General features: G+C 44.6%; 1 protein-coding gene across 1 annotated transcript in view; it reads right to left on the bottom strand.

The window, feature by feature from the left end:
• LOC146868223 (taste receptor type 1 member 3-like) overlaps nucleotides 1-17,956 on the bottom strand; it is an 86,873-nt gene that overhangs the window by 11,344 nt on the left and 57,573 nt on the right. The window contains exon 5 of the mRNA XM_085609522.1: nucleotides 1,289-1,409. Coding sequence (XP_085465648.1) covers nucleotides 1,289-1,409 — 121 coding nt within the window. The remainder of the gene's footprint in view (nucleotides 1-1,288; nucleotides 1,410-17,956) is intronic.

Below are 17,956 nucleotides of genomic sequence, written 5' to 3'. Positions count from 1 at the left end.
TGGGGCTGTCTAACATCATGGCAGCCTATTTTTGGTTCTATTTTATGCCTCTTTCTTCGACCATCCCAAACTTCATATATCTATAAGTTGTTTTTCACCTTTACGTTCTCCTTATGTCACAGTTTCTTATCTTTGTCTTCCTTCTTCACGTAATCTTTTCTGTCTCTCTATCTATTGCTCTCAGTTTACTGATGAGAAATAAATCCTGGCACCCAAAAATAATTAACAGGTGTCCACGCCCTGCAACCACTGGCACAAATTAATTGCTGCCTAAGCCTGCTGAAGTGTGAACTCAGAGATGCTGTCAGCCTGTGCACCTGGTGGAAGGGAATTAACAAGAGCTCCCTCATACATTAGTGGCTAGATGTGCTGTGCCTACTAGAGTCTTGGATGGCCATATGTCAGGTATTGATATCCTACCACCGGGAGCCATCCGTTCATGCATCTTTGTCGGTATTACCTGACGGCCAAGCCTGCAAGTGGCCATACAGCGGAACATAAGAAACAGTCAGGCCTGTGAGAAGGCAGTAGGGGACTGAAATGGCATATTCCCCAGGCCCCATGGTTTTTCAGGCCTCAATATTTATTTATAGATTTTAAAGTAAAGCTGCCCCAGTTTTTAATGACAAGGCAAGCAATACCACTTGATGGCATCAAAGTCTGAACATGCTGCATTTCTATTTCTTTTGCAGAGTTTTATATAGCGCGAACTTGACCCGAATCCAATCAGGTAGCAGAGCGCTTTACATAGCACCAGTTACGTTACATGAGGACACACGTTCATTTTTTTTTGCTAGGCACAGGGAGATTAAGCAGGGCCGGACTGGCCGTAGCGGGCCACGGGCAATCCCCAGGTGCGCTGCACAGGTGGGGGCTGGTTTTGGGCCCCTGGGGGCCGTTTTTGCAGCATAGCTGCAAAATCGGCCCTCGCAAAGAGCTCGGCGACACCCCCAAGCCCGGGGGGGGATGCAGCCGAGCACTATGCCAGGGCCGGTTTTGGTTACCAGTCCGGCCCTGAGATTTAGTGATTTGCCCAGAATCACAGGATGTTTAGCGTCATTACCGAGACTCGAACCCAGTTCCCCAGGTCCGAAGTCGAGAGCCCTAGCCGTTAGGCCAACTCCTCTCCCCCATTTCCATGCAGGATGTTTTTTTAGTCTTTGAAACAAGTACTCATCCTGTGAGGATCCCTCTTTAGTTTGTTGACCAGGACCCCACATACACGTATGACATGCCTGGTCACAATAAATATTTCATGACATTATTCAGCGTATTTTCAGCTGCTCACCGTCTGGGGTATGGTATGTTCCCTCTAAGCAGTCATCACAGTCAAAGCAACATGAATGGTATCCCTTCACCCTCTTCATCTGGCCAGGCTCGCACCTGCTTGAGCACTTTGATAATGGAACCTGCAGTAGGAAAATAAGAAATCAGGTTTGATCTCGAGTGCACAGCAAGCGGTAAAGTGTCAAATTTTCTAAGAGGTTATATACATGCCACAAAATTTGCGATACAGAGAACTTACACTATTTTAAATAACAGTACAAATATATTTGCCGTCATTTTTTTTTAATGCATATTCTTAATATGTGACCATTGATCGCATTATTATACATTTAAAAATATTGTTAAAAAAATATCCACTTCATGAAGTGTGCATTCTCATACTATATTTAATCAAAGTTATCAGATTATTTTCGATTATGCAATATTACATCAAACATTTTAAAATATTGTGCCAGTTCATACATAGACCTTAAATCTCGCATGACATCACCTATCACATTATTTTATTTACTGTAATGAATTTTTGAGTTCCTAAAAGTAGGCTGGAGCAAAAGATGTATGTATCTTAAGACTCTCAAGAATAGGGGTATATGAGAAACAGTTAGTACGATTCTTCTCCTACCTCGCCGCCAAGACCTGGAACACCCATGCCTTTAGTTTAACAGTTTAATAAGATTGTATAAACTCAACATAGAGTTACAGTTTGTCTGTGGTGGTAGTATTTGCGCCATAAAAAAGTCAAGGACACACACTGCTCAATTAAAGACTTAAAACATTTTTTCGAGTTATATTTTTAAGCTTTGGCTCAGAGTGGGTATACAAGCCTGCCTCCAATAAATGCAATTCTGAAGTTCAATTAAGACTCCATGGCGCTAATTGAACTTACCGATCTCACCTACCTACGTATTTGGTACTGTCTTGCTTGGCGTTATGTAATAGGCCAAGTTCCAGTGGAATTGCAAACCCTTGTGTACCTTAACATAGTGATAACCAATGGTTTCAGAATCTGGCTTCAGGAGTTTGGATGCTCTTCAGATATCTAAGCCCCCATGGTCTACAGCCAAGTAGCAACAGACTTATAACTTTACATTTGTATGTTGATGGAATCTTGGCCACTAGGTCCTAGTCTTGGTGGCCACACCCGCCCCCCTATTTGCGCAAGACAATGGTCACTATTTGTCCTTGTCCTTGTTTGCTATGCAAGACAATGCAGACTTATGCAGGAAACTTGTAGGAAGAAAACTGCCATTGTGTTAAGGCAATCACACTTTTTGTTTCAGTGAAGTAAACTCCTGCCATGTGAATTTGCTTCACTACAGGAAAAAAGTATTCCGAGTAGGGCCAAGTAAACATGGCACCCACTTGGAATATGGCTCTGCCTCATGTATGCAGATGCACAGAAGGCAGAGAGGCCCTCTCCAGACAGGTGTGGATCTCAAAACATGGTGGGTAGTCCTTGGCAAAACTCCTTTTGGAGGCCCATGGGGCAAGCAGGAGTTGCTGGGTCCAACCGTGGTAGTTGCGCCCTTTTACTCCTGATGTCCCAGGGCCTGACCTACAATGGATCCTGCTCAGCTTGGCCAAGTACCTCTTCTGCACTTGACGCTCAGTGGTAGCTGTCGTCGAGCAGTCACGGCTCTCTTGGGGGGATGAGGTCACCAGACAGTGAACTTCAATCATAACTCAAAGTGCAAACAGTATGAACAATAAATCAATGTCCAGCCGAATTCTTGCTTGTATAAGAAAAGTAGTATTTCATTTCTAACTCAGGGGAATCTCTGTCCCACCTTCCTTTGTGTAACGTATTCACTGATGGCCGCATCAGGGAATGCAAAAAACTAGGATGGACTAAAGAGTTCCCTTTTGACTCTTTAGGATTTCAGTCAAATCACCTTTAGCAGTGAAACCCCAGGGGCCCCAAAGGCCCTAGTTCAAATCTTACTTACTCCAGCAGCACGTAACTTTCAGTGTTGCAGTGGATGCCCTCAGTGCGGGCACTCGCGAGGTCCAATCCTGCTTAAAGAACTCAAGCTGCTTGTGGTACACACGGCAGCATCAGGTGAGCACAGGCTCACTCTATGGAGTGCCGTGGTGGTTCTTCCCAGCGATAGGAGCAGCGTCCAGCCCACAGCAATGTGGTAAGTCAAAGTTCTTCAAAGTTCTTCCCGATGGGGAATTCAATCCTTCGGCTCCTGATAGGAGTCCTCTACGGCATCCTCCTGGCCCACGGGGGGGTGTCAGGGCAGATCCTTCGGTGTGGCTAGCACCCACCAGGCACAAACTCACCTCAGTCCTGGGCGATGGCCTGAAATCTTTGATGATCTGCATACAGGGTTGCTGCGGCACCTTCTGGATGCAACGTTTATTCCTCAGGTATAATCACACACACTACAGCAGCCTCACCTAGCGTATGGAGTCATGGCTCAGGCATTAACAAGTCTTGGCACGATGGTCACACAACTTCTTCATCGGTAGTCCCTTCTGGAATATGGGGTCACCGCAACAAGGCTGTGTGGGTTTGGCACCCTCCACACAGTCCCCACATCTACCTGATGTAGGCCATGGGTGAGGGTGGGTAAAAATGTCTTGTTCACTACTACTGATCGGTACATGGTAGGCTGCTACCACCATGCTTGTGTGCTTAACTCTTGGCAAAGTGGGTAGTTTCCACCACTATGAGGGTCAATCAATCAATCAATCAAGGCATTTGTAGAGCGCACTACTAACCCGTGAGGGTCTCAAGGCGCTAAAGGGTGGGGGCAGCAATTCGTTAAACAGCCAGGTCTTGAGACATCTCCTGAAGGTCAGCAGGTCCTGGGTCTGCCGCAGATGGGAGGGGAGGGTGTTCCATGTCTTTGCGGCGAGGTGGGAGAAGGAGCTGCCGCCGGTGGTCGTTCAGCGAATGCGTGGGACGGTGGCGAGGGCGAGGTCGGCAGAGCGGAGCTGGCGGTTCGGGGTGTAGAAGGACAGTCGTTCGTTGAGGTATGCTGGTCCGGCGTTGTGGGGTGCTTTGTGAGCATGGGTGAGGAGTTTGAAAGTGATCTTCTTGTCGATCGGGAGCCAATGCAGATCTCTTAGGTGGGTGGTGATGTGGCTGTGGCGGGGGAGTCCAAGTCTTTTCTAGTGTGTGGTCGCGGTTCCTGCGTAGAGGGCGTTGCCGTAGTCCAGCCTGCTGCTTACGAGTGCTTGGGTGACTGTGCTCCTGGTTTTGGTGGGAATCCATCTGTAGACTTTGCGGAGCATTCGGGGGGTGTTGAAGCAGGAGGAGGAGACGGTGTTGACTTGCTGGGTTATAGAGAGCGTTAAGTCCAGAATGAACCCTAGATTGCGTGCGTGGTTAGTGGGTGTCGGGCAGCTCCCAGCGAGAGTCCCAGAGGGTCCCGCTTTAGGCACCCTTCCTGATCCAACAAGACCGCGTTCCATGAGACAGGCCTATGTCATGGTGCAGACGCATGATCCGTGTTCGCCTAAGGCAAAAAATCAACATTAGGGACCTGCCCAACATTACAGCTGGACACTCAGGGCACGGGTACATGTCTTTACTATGCAGGGGACTTTTCCATCCCAACAGACAACCACTGGAAGCATAAGGTACTCCAGTGACATCAGAGCGGAGGGGTGTTACATTACAAAGGCAGGTACTGGGTTGGCCCAGGGCAGGGTTAGTGGAGCTACATTCATTTAAACTATCAAGGCAGGCTGGGGTAAACAATGTATGAGTGGGTGGGAACCACTGTAGGGCATCACGAGGGGAGAGGCAGAACAGAGGATGATAAAAAAAGAGCACATGTGCATGTTTTAAATTCTGCAGCATTTGAAAAGTCGCATTGCGGAGATAAAGCTGAGTCTCTTCTTTTTGAGTGCACTGGAATCATAGGAGAAAAAGAGGCTCCACTCCTGGAATGAGAAAGAAGACAGACACACAATCTGCCCATGACCGGACTAGTTATAGTAACCTTATGCAGAGCCGGCTTTAGCACTGGTGGCGCCCTGTGTGACAACGTCTTTTGGCCCTCCCAATGACCACCTCTGCCACAGATTCCCTCACCTCTTGCGCCCTTTAACAGTGCCCCTCAAGTCTACCATAACCATGGCCTCTCAGATTCATTTAGTTTTATAGCACCACTCATGTTAGTGTAAGGTGTCAGCGCACTTTACACCATACACACATTGCACAGAGACAATCGTATGTGTGCAAATCAGTGTATGGGAAATGTCACATCAGACAGGACTACAAGGTGTAGTGTAGGAGTGATATGTCATCGATACTAGTAGGCCATATAGTTTGAGTCCTTAATCTGGAAAAGCATGAATTCAGAATTTGAAACGTTAACATTATTGTTAGGGGTTCTCTTTCATAGTAAGGATTGTTTTCTACCCAAATGAACCCTTTCCACAAGATTAGGATGATGAAAGACTGGGCATATAGAGCTAACATATACCTTGCAGTTTGTATGCAGCTCTAGGATGACAGTTAGTTGCTCAATGTTCTATATTAGGATTTTGTCTTATAAACGACAAGTAACAAAAGGAGCTCTCTTACAGAAGCAGTAACCCACTGACCTATTTACGTTATATGCACTTCGTTATCTGCATGGTACAGGTTCTTAGCAGCAGGCATCTCAACCCTCTGCACTACCTTAGGATGAGTCAAAACTTCCACTAGACAAACCTCCGGACGATTAATCACTGGAGTTATCTTGACATTTTAATTGATGTCTGAAAATTGCTGGAGACCAGGAACGGGGCAGCAGGTGCTTTTAAAATGATAATATACATTTTCAAAAATGATGCTCCAACCCCCAGTCAACGCCCAGTGCGGTCGCACTAAAACCGGCCCTGACCTCATGTGCACTATATTGACATTTTCAGGAGCAGAGAAGGATCCGGTGAAAAGCACTGAAGCACAGGGACATGAAATAAAAATGTCAGAGGTGATTAACTTCTCCTTTGAGAGAATGCAAGGTAAGCAAGTCGTGCAAATAAGGTGATGAGTGGAATACATGGGCTTCAGGTACTACAATCTATTTTAGTTAGAAGTGGGCAAGCCACCGAAAACACGAGCCAGGCTTGAATGCAAAACTGTCAAAAATTAAAAGTGGATTCTATCTTTCACCTCCTCTCCTCTTGGCCTCAAAATATTAAGGCCAAATAATTAACTTTTGAAGTCAGAAAGTGATACCCATCTAGTAGTTGAATTGCACAGTGTGAATCTTCAAAAAGTGTACTCAATCCCGGCATCCCTGTGTGAATGAACTGTGTGATCCTAGGCAAATGCTTTATTTCACCAAGCTTAATTTCTCTTCTTTGCCACATATGAAAGAACCTTCAAATATGTGAGTTTTGAAAGTATGGTGTACAAAAACCTCTCTTGTGTTTAATAGCCTATATGTTGCTCCATGTACATTAAGACTCATGACCCCAGAAATGCCTCCTAATGCGCTGATAGCATAATCCTTAGGACGACGACAGGAGTGTTTTTCAGTTCATGGTTAAAATCTCACTTTTAAAAATACTGTCTAAGTCTGATGTACCATAGTGACATACGTCTAAGTGGCAAAGAAATGCACTTTTTGAATTTTGAAGACACCTTATCATATTCGAACATGATTTTTGTTGCGTGATTTACATTCTAAATATGTTCAGGGCTTGGCTAGTGCACAGACTCCTAGAGCAAGAGTCAACTCTTGGCTCGGCTCACTCTGTTAATTTGTTGGTTCACCATCTCTATTTTTAATCACTGCTTATTTATTAAAGGCTATGTTACTCAGTACTGGGTTGGGGGGTGGCTTCATGACTTGGCCTCATGGATAGCAGAGGTGTGTGTTTTATTTTGCCTCGTGGCAAATTCTGCTTCAGCTGTGCTGTCTTTAAGTCATATGGTGCCTAAGGAAACAACAAACTCACCAGGATGTCCTCTTCCATGATCTTCAACTACAGTTTAAGCAGATGTCTTACTGTTGAAAATATATTTCACAAGGTCGTATGGCTCATTTCTTTTTCACCCAGTATGCCTGTAGAAGGATGATGGCTGAGCCGGCCCCACAAGGAGTTGAAACATCTGATCGCACACACTTCTCTGCAGTAAGCACATTACCCCAATGAGCTACCTCTTTAGTGGCCCCTGGTGGTGGGAAAATACTATTCTTCTAAAAAGCCAAGGGTGTATTTCTGGCAATGCTTTGGAGAAGAAGCAGTTGGCTCACTGGACTCATTCTAGCTGGACCATCTGTACTGGGTCTCTCTTTTCTGCATTCAAAGAAATGCATATGTAAACACAGACAGACAAATTAAGCATTTTGCTTTGCATATTTTTCGACTTGCTCCTAATCTTTTTTTGTGCTTTAAAATAATTAATTTGGATAGTTTTTCAAAATTATTAATAACATTTAGACTGTTAAGTTCACCATTTCAATTCTTTTTTTCAAAATGTTCTTGTGGTGGCGGGAACACTCTCCATGCATCCACTCTTTCAGTTTGGGCTCGCTTGCTACGCTTGCACATTATACTGGGTTCTGTAATAGTCTCACCATTTTTAAAATCCACCAGCCACCACTGCTCAGTCCAGGGTGAAATATACACAGTAATTACAATACATGGATTCAGGGCTCCCACCTCCTCTCAACATTATTAAGGGGGGCATTATTTGACAGAAACTTGTAGAGGCTGATTGACCTCTGCACTGCTTGGACGCCCTTGGGCAGCAGTCGCGCTTTATAAAACTCCTTTTCATTTCATTTCATTCATTTCATTTCATTTCACTGCATCGCTTGTGAGGTTGAGGAGGTCAGATTCATCAGCCCCTCTGAGGGAATGTCCATACACTCCCTATTTTTTCTTCTCACCAACACCACCTACTTGTTAAATTCACTTTCACTGGTATTACCATTTTGTTATTTCCTGTCTCTTGAGCACATTTTATAACCAGGAATAACATTGCCTCACTGCTCCACTTTAAAAGTTACTGTATTCAAGGTGTTATTCCAGAGATGAGACTGAACATCAATCCTTTCTCTGATGCAATTGCCCAGACAACCCACTTCCAGCCAAGCTCATCGTTATTCCTACAGGCCGCTTTTGGTATAGTCTATATTCTGTTTATTTTTAAAGGTCCATCATACAAGGTGTATGTCCTCAACGTATTTTGATTTGTTACATTTTTCAAGGTCATAGATGGTAGCTTTTTTACATAGGGTAACCTGACTCACTGTATTGGACAGGTCCAGTATTTCACCACATGTCCTACAACTTTCAGTATATTTAGCTCAAGTTCTGTTTTCCATAAAGGGTCATCTGAGCCCATAGAGAGACAAATTTTCATGTGTCCCAGTACAGAATTAGTTAGCAACTCTCATCAGAAAGGAATTGTGTTACGGAAGAAAATACTGCTCTTAAAAGTTGCATGAAATTCCTCTTAGCGCCTCATTGTCTGTGTTTCCTTTGTTGGTGAGAGCTGTCAATTAAGTTATTCTGTCCACCACAGTTGACAACAATTGTAGTCCTACTTCTTTGTTTGTGGAATGCCACCATTATCAATTTTCAAAATCTGGTCACGATATCGCTCACCTGTCGATGGGCTTGTTAGTTAGTGAAGCTTGATCTCTCGATTTTGTCTCTCCAGGTGTATTAAGAGCAGCTTGTGACATTTTTTTTATTTACTTGTATTGTAATTGCATTTATACAGCGCTTGCTACCCCTGACAAGGCGTCAAAGCGCTTTTTCGGTGAGTAGCATGCCACTACGGAACCCATAAAGGATTAGTTGTGAATTCGTACAGTGAAAATATGAAAGTAATTTGAGTGGTAGATATGTTAGTCAGTTATTTAGATTGAGAAGGATATTGCAGGGATAGAAGAGGGAGAAAGGTTTGCATTTATATAGCACTCGCTATCCTCTGTGTTGAAGCGCTTTTTCGGTGAGTAGCACGCTACTTACAAGAACTTTGACTTCTGCTTTCAGTCCCCTGGTGAACAACTTGTTGCAGACTTCATTTTCATTTGTCAAACACAGTTGTTGAGAATCTTTATCTCTCAATGGCCAAAAAATTGCATTATGAATAACAACTTGTGGGCCTTCCTCATTTTCCATTAAATCAAATTTGGATTCGTTTGCCTCATCTTCTAATGCTTCATTCGTAAACTCAATCATTTCCTCCACCGGTTTAAACCAGATCACATGTGGATTCAACACTCCTTTGTAATGCACGAGTAGAGTTATAAGTATACCAATTAAGTCTGCTACAAATTTTAATGTAGGCTGACAACTTTACACAATCGCCTTTTCGGGTTTTCGTTGCTAACTTAATTGCGTCATGTGGACATTTTCTCTCGTTAAATGCTCATAATTTTCATAGAAATTACACAAAATGATACATATTGCATGGCATGTTGTAGGCCCGCATCAAGAGTGAAAAATGAACGCAAGAGAACACCTCGTGCACAAATGATACACAAGATACCAGAGGGAAACGTGCTTGTTGGTTCCAGCTGAAAATGTCTCTCAGCTGCGGATGACATCAACTTTTGCAGTTCCCTTAGCGCCTGTTTCTGCTCGGACCAGTCCCTCGTGCAATCGCGAAATGTGAAAAACCCACTCAATTTGCATATCAGGAAATATAAAAGTGATGCAAGAGTTCCTTCAAATAGTAAACATTTTATATTGTTCCTGTCACTAGTCACTTTTCCCTGGCATCATTTTAGTAATTCCCCTTTTAGTAAAGGGATTTGAGAGACATAATGCTGTTTTCTGAGGTCCGATCCGCATTGGGAGGTAGGCCTCTTACCGTGTCCGATACTTGTACCAACTTAGAATCTCACCACTTCCATTTCATTGGTTATATGTTTTTCTGATTGATTTCTTTTTTTAACATGTCCACACTCCTCAATTTTCCCCTAAGGAACAGCAGTATGCAGTTCACACGCTTCTCGTCTGTTTGATCACATCTAGCAGGTTACACCCACAGAGCCTACACTCTAAAACCCTAATTAAAACCAGGGGTTTTAAACAAGTAACACGTATTAATTTATTAGGCATTATAAAGCGGACACCAGGCCTCGCGCTGTGTCCTAGTGCTTAGATACATTTGTTAAAAGAAGCCTCAATGTAATTATAACATGCAGAAACATATATTTTATTGATAAACGTACACTGACAATACCCCTCTCATATTCAATACAAATACTTTAAATGTGTTACATTTTCCCTCCGAGCAGTAAAAGTTAGAAGCGCATTATGGTAGAGGATGATTGTCTGAGGTATTTTGCAGGATTTGGCCAGTAGGTGGCAGTGTCTGGCAGCATATTGAGAATCTAAACAAGCATTGGCATAGCCAATAGGTCTCGCCTTTGGGACCTTTATAAGTGTTTAGACATGCAACAGTGGCATAACTAAATACTTATAAAGGTCCCAAAAGCGAGACCAATTGGCTATGCCAAGCGGCCGTGCGGCCGCGAAAGTGAAAGTGATCACGATCAAACATCAAAGCGGCCATAAAAGTGAAAGTAATCGCGGTAAAGCGCGGCGCGCACGCCCGCGCACATGCACTGTAGCTCTAGGCTGGCCTGGTAGCACTTTTTGGAGCCCTCTCAATAAGTCTCGCCAGACCAGCACATGCGCTGGGTCAGGCGAGACCTAAAAAGGGTGGTATTTAGCAAGAAGTAGCCCTTCTGGGTGGTTCACACTGCAATCTGTGTAGTTCCAGTCTGAAAATAGAATCTGGCTTTGCAATCGTAGCTGCAAGATGCCATTAGACTACAAAAGACCCTCACAGAACAAGCACTGGCATAGCCAATAGGTCTCCATTTTGGGACCTTATAAGTGTTTAGCCAAAGCTATTGGCTTTACCAACGTCTTTAAGCTATGTTGTAGAGCAACGTGTGTGCTGAGCGCATGTTGAAAAGTTATAATAAAAAGTGTTACAATTATTTTTGATATCGTATATCGTACACATTTCCCAACGATCGATTACGATGCCTGTAAACCGTTCGGGCAGTCCGAACCGGTTCCGAAAGGCACTCGGACAGGCCGAGTTTTTCGGATCCAAATCGTACAGCTCTATGGACATGGTTACCAAACGAGCGAGTGCGATGACTGATTCGGACAGCCGTTCCGATTCAATCTGCCTGACTCGAAATAGCTGTCGGAATCTGTCTTTGGGGGTCCTCTTCACCTGGGGCCTTCTGAATCGGTCCCGTGGGGGTATCCATGGGAACCCTCTTCCCCACCATGCACAGTGTGGCAGGCAGCATGGGGTGCCTGCCACAGGGTGCAAGGTTTTCCCCAACCACCCCTTTTCTCAATGAGAGCCTGTGTTCTCGTTCAGAACCCAGGCTCCCATTCAAGTCAATGAGAGTTCGACCAAACGATGTTGGGAAGCATTGTAATCGGTCATTCGGACTAACAGGACCTGATTCGTTCAGAAACGATTCCAAGACTGATTAGTTCGAAACAGTTTCCGAACGACATCGGAATCGGCCCCAGAGTCTGTTTTGGTCCTCTTGCTGAACTATAGATTGTTTCTGGCTTCTACTTGCTTTTGTAAATGACCATGTGTTAACCTTCTTGCATATTTTGATTTTGATTCACATTGATTAACTTTTAATTGCTGATTCCCCATGATATAACTAATGACATTTTTTGCCATCTGTAATGAACTTAATTTTGATAAACCTGTATGGTTTTGACTTTAATTCTTGTCTTTTGTGGAGGTTTCACTTAATAGCACTGGGCTTACTGGCACATGCATCAACAATGCCATTTGCGATTCCTTATTAGCGAAAAATAAGGATTCGCTAATAAGGAATAGCAAAAGGCTATGCATGTAGAAATCGCTTAAAAAATAGCGATTTCTAAACATTCCTTAATAATTGCGATTCGCAAATTGCGAATCGCAATTAAGGAATACATCCACATTCATTCCAATGGGCCTAGATGCCCATAGGAATGAATGGGAAGACATTCTCAATTTGCGATTCTCAATTAGAGAATCACAAACTGAGAATGTAATTTCAAGGGTGCCAGGGTGTCAAAAGGACACCCTGTTGCACCCCTGAAATCTGCATATGAGTACATCTTGCACACACACATGCCCCAAGGGCATGTGTGTGTGTAAAATGGAACTTTGAAAAATGCACTTCAATGCATTTTTCAAAGTTTTAGCAAATTACCATGAAGTTCAACTTCATGGTAATTTGCTCCCCCAATTAGCGAAATCGCTGTTTTTTTTACTTTAATGCATTGCATTTAAGGAATCTCAATTTGAATTCCTTAAATGCAATCGCAATTTAAGTAATTGCAATTTAGAGATTACTTAAATTGCGATTTTTGCATTTGGGATGATGCATCCCAAATGCAAAAATACTGGTCGCAAAGGGGCAGATTCTGAGAATCTGCCAGTTTGCGACCGGTTTTTGCTTTGATGCATGTGGGCCTAAGTGTTATAACGACTCAAACAACCTCGATCCTACCCCTCCACCCTCTTATTTGTTTTAATTAGTGCTTCAATATTAGCATGCACCTGGTTATCCCTAGCCTCAACATACTTGAAACAGAGCATTAACACACCAAGGTAGGTGGATGGCAAAGAGATTTACATTAAAGTCTCAACCAAGCGTAACTTTAGCAATCTGAAAGACTACCTTTGCTACTTCTGGTAGTGCCATTACTAAAAGGCCAAAATATGGGGAGAGCGAAGAAAGGGAACAGAGTTACCCTCATCTGTTTATACTGTTAAAAAGGAAACCACAGAGCTGCAAAGAAGCACATATGTAAAAAGAATCCTACCTTATGTGTGGAACAGTAAACCTTGATCTAAGAAATTGTAAACTGCTGAGCGTTATATCACATAAGAAAGGAATTAAGTAGTAAAGGGAGCGCCTCATGTGCCCACAATGAGATGGCGTGCTCACATGGTAAAATAGAGTAGCACATTAGAGGTCCCTGACCACTGACAGTTGAACGGTATTCAACATAAACACTGTTTTAACAATATCATAAGACACAAATAGCAAGTCAAACATATTGCAATGTCAAAAAGATTGTGGGACAGAATATAGAAGGTAAGAATATAAACTTTTAAGTCTCATATCCATTTTTAGGTCTCGCCTACGCAGCGCCCGAGCGCTGCTTTGGAGTCACCTTTTGGAATCAATCCGTACTTTTTGGGAAACTCGTGAACGTACTGCACAGTTTAAAATGAGCCCTCGTGCATGTACGGAGTTTACCTTGCGGGAGCGAGCAGCGGCGCCATCAGTTTCCAATTATCGCACCCGCCGCTGCTCGCTCCCGTAAGGTAAACACTGTAGATGGACTGAGCCTGGAAGCCGCGCCCCCATTCCCTACCGTGGCGTTTCTGGCCATGCTTCACTCAAACCCCCTTGGGTTTGCCTAGAAGCTCGTAAACGTACCCGAAAGTCCAGAGTGCGCGAGGCTTTACCTTTCACGACCGCGGGGCCGCGCTTGTCTTTCAGCGCTTGTTTTAAGGCTACCATGGTCAACCTACTGTACAATGAGTTATCAGCCATTCTGAAATGTTCCTTTATATTTCTCATTGCTGTATTTCTTCATTATAGCACTCTTAATTGTTTTAATTATGACATACTCACTATTCCAGGTACCACTGGTGAATGACAGTGCTGAAAGCCCCTCCTACTAGCAGACTAGACACAATACAAATTTCTACAAATATGTCAATATGAAGTTTTCATCAGAGGTGGCGCTTTAAATGAGCCGGGGCTGAGTTCCTTCATTTCTTTATGTTTGTAGGAGGCACATCACCGGAAAGGGTCTGATAGGGGCAGTGTGCCAGGACAGAGCAGGTTAAAATACGACTGGCGATATTTAGGATGTGTTCAACGCTACACAGGGATATCTTGTTTCCATAGCCGCATTTACTCAGTTACCTGTGATTCTTGTCACTCCTTCACAGGGAAGGGTGTGTATGGCTTGTTCTCTGAGTTGTATCCCAGCATCGCATCATCGCACGGTGTGATCTTAGGCATGCCTGTGGTGTAGGCTTCTCGGCTCACCCGTGGGGCCTCCCCCCCACAGTGCAGGGTTGGCCAAGTCTCCCAGAGAAAACAAATATGGCTTGTAAATTTCGCTGGCACGAAATCCTGTTAACCTCCTGTTTGCATACATGACACAGGCTGGGGGACTTGAAGGCCTCCGAGCTGCTGTGCTTCTGAAAAGCAGCCAGGGATTGGCAGTGCACGCAACACCCATGCAAGCAAAACAAAATACCAAAATGGCTTCCATGTGACAGGGACCGGACAGGTTGCCGCAGCCCCTCCCCCACGCCCTGTAACCAAAGAGCGGACACTGCTGCACCCAGATGCTTAGGACAGAATATAGCGCCAGAATGGTGGACTTTTTAGCAAGTCGATGTTTACTGATTGTGCTCCTAGTCCCAGCTCACCAACTGAACTTAATGGTCAAATCGCTTTCTCTGTATGCTTCAGTTTGCCCTCTGACAATGCTGAAAGTGCTTGGAACCACAAACATCCTAGTTTTAAGGGCTACCCCATAAAATAAACACCGTGGCCCTCTCTACCAGCGGCTCAGTTAATTGTGATATTTGCGGGGAATCCTGTTATGCCTCTGTGAAACCTGGAATCGACTGGCAATTGCAACCCACAGTAAAACAGAAAGTGCAGGCTAACATTTATCCTGTGGTGAAGTTACCAGCTGAAAGGGCCGTGCTCCTGGGGCATAACACAGACCCCTGGGGTGCAGGTGGGACCCCAACCCTCCATGGGGCCCCATGAATTTGTTAAGCCACTGCCAAGCTTTGCTGCGTCTTCCTTGCAGACCGGAGTCCTAACGTTGGCATCAGCTGAGCTCTATTGCTGTGTGATACAACACACAAGATTTGTCTAAGATTATTCCATTCACAAGGCTCCTTTCTCATTGGTTCTTTCACATGACTTCATTTCCTCTCCCCCTGGTCCGTTACCTTCTTTTCCAGCTCTTCTGCCCCGCCCCTGCCCCTTTCTCTGTTATGGGGCAAACTGAGTGACATGAAGCACTGCTGAAAAAACATCACACCAGGGCTGGGAAATATTTAGGAGCAAGAAGGTCCTCTGAGGAGTAAGTACCAGCACTTCAGGATTTCCATTTGAAGCACTGAGGATGGACACCGATTTAGTAAAAGAGTTCCTTTTAGTCACTGTCTGTGATCGTGGAGCCGAGATCCGGCCATCGAGGGCCTGCGTTGGACACCCCTGATTTCAAGTACAAGTGCTGGCCACCAACTCGCCACCAACCAGAGAGAAATCACCAATTGTGAATAAACTCTCCATGTGGTTTTTTTTTTGTTTGAAAGGTTTTTAAAAACATTTTTTTAATCGCATGTCAAAAAGCAGGAGGGGAAACCTCTCCAATTTGCATTCCAAATAACCAGCTTTGAAGATTTCAAATGTAGGCCAGGGTTTTTATCACCATAGACTACTATGTCTATGAGAACTACTGTCAATAGAAGTTGGGCCACCCAATTCTGGCATCGCAGCTCAAAGATGGCCCCCGGTCTACATACAGAAGAGGACAAGCATTGGCATAGCTAATAGGTCTCGCCTTTGGGACCTTATAAGTGTGTGGCCATGCAACACTTGATGTTGTTGCATCAAGAATATTGTGCTGCATAACTAAATACTTATAAGGTCCCAAAGGCGAGACCTATTGGCTATGCCAATGCTTGTTTAAATATAGTTGCACATAATCCTATGTTCAAATTATTTAGTTGAGATGTATTAGTTGTACTTTGTTTTACAGCGAAATTTTAACATTTTAAGAGACACAAACATCGCCAAGCCCATAAAGCTCGTCATCCCCTCCGCTACATAGCAAGTAAAACAGGAAAGCACGCACACCAATTGTCCTATCATTCATCACCAATACCAGTACCAAGTTCAGAGTAAGTCCACCATCGACCCCATATTTTTGTATGCATGCGTGGTCAGCCCCTGGCTAGATAAATGGGCCCTTCCAGTTTGGTGCACCAATCCATAGCCCTCTGCCAATCCACTACTGTAGGGAGGTGTTTAGCAATCCAGTGCCAGGCAATGTCTCTCTTGTCGAGCAATGTGCCCATACCCACCAATGCACGTTCTCACCAGGCTCCCCCAGGTCCTCCAGGATGTCTAACAGAGCATCCCTTGGGGAGAGTTCCACTGTGCACTCGAGGATCTCCAACCGTACCCCCCCCATCACCTACCAGTAGTGCATAATAGCAGACAAGATCATACCACATGATAAAAGTCTGCCTTCCGAGGAGGCGCACCATTTGCAGTTCAGAGAAAGCCATGTGCCTGCTTTCCAGAAATGCATAGCTGTAAGATATGTAAAATGTAAGTAACTGAGCTGGATAAGTCAGAGATACAAGGAGATAGGCAGCACCCTGAAGGCCATGCAGGCATCCATCCTATGTGTCTTGTGCAAGGGTCTCACCCAGGCTTCTCAGTTCTCTTTAAGAGGATCAAAAATATTGGGGGAGTTAATAAGTAGTGACTTGTAGATCTTGTAGATAGGGTTTCTTGAAGTAACTTTGTCTCAAGTACATGGTATTCTGGAGGGTTTATTAGTGACACTCTGTGCATGGAGAGTGCATTTCTCAACTGTACGTAGTTAGGGAATTGCATGGCGGAGAGTGAAAACTGGGTTTGTAGGTCCTGAAAGGATTCACTGATGTATCCTTCCACACATTTCCTAAGCAAGTAATGCCTATAGTGCCCCATTTATGTAAAACCTGTTCCAACCGCCGCCCCTTCCATAGTGAAGTCTGTTGCGTGACTAGTCATTCGAAACCCAACAGCTTCAGTTCTGCACGCCGAACCAGGGCCACCACTCTGGTGGATTCAGGGATATGCATATGTTTAGCGGGCCCCATATGGCACATTGTCTAGGCCTGGGAGGGACAATTCCAGTTTATATGCTGGGTCGCTCCACCCTCCACTCAACCGGTCGGTGATGACCAAAAACTGTGACTCCCAGTAATAGAGGGAAATGACCACCATGCCTCTGTCATATGATGACTAGCATACAATACTCCAAGCAATACGTGGGGGCGGTCAGGCCAGATGAAAGAGCGAATCAGGGTGGTGAGGTCTCGAAGCCAAGTGGCCGGTATATGACGGCGGAAGTTCAGAAGGGAAGAGAGTAACCAGGGTAGGGCCATCATTTTAAATAAAGCTATCCTTACAAGGATCTGAAGGGGCAGGCGTGTCCAACAGGTAAACTCCCTTTTCATTGTGTTGAGGAGTGGAGGTATACTAAGGGACAAGGGAAGTTCAGCCTCCATTGAAATATGTATTGCCAAATTCAAAAAGCTGAGCCGCTTAATGAGGATGCTATAGCTTCCGTCCCTCTCGTCAGGGTAATCAGTAGAGATTTGGACAAGTTGCTCTGAAGGCCTGATGCCTGTCTTTAGAGAGAAAAAACCCTTGTTACCTGTGGACCTGAAATGAGCAGGTGTCCGTAGATAGAGGAGCACATCATCTACATTCAGGGCAATCCTATCCTCAGCTCCACCTTGCTATTGCCAGCCTTGCACCTGTGTGTCGCAGCGAAGGAGCAGAGCCAATGGCTCAACTGTCAGGGCAAACAGCAGGGGCGAGAAGGGGCAGCCCTGTCTGGTTCCTCTACAAATAGGGAGAGTAAACTGTTAACTCGCACCTCT

This window comes from Triturus cristatus, chromosome 1_2 (genome assembly GCF_964204655.1).
Source record: "Triturus cristatus chromosome 1_2, aTriCri1.1, whole genome shotgun sequence".
NCBI lineage: Eukaryota > Metazoa > Chordata > Amphibia > Caudata > Salamandridae > Triturus > Triturus cristatus.
The sequence above is the reverse complement of the archived record's forward strand: the minus strand, read 5'-3'. Positions and strand labels throughout refer to the sequence as shown.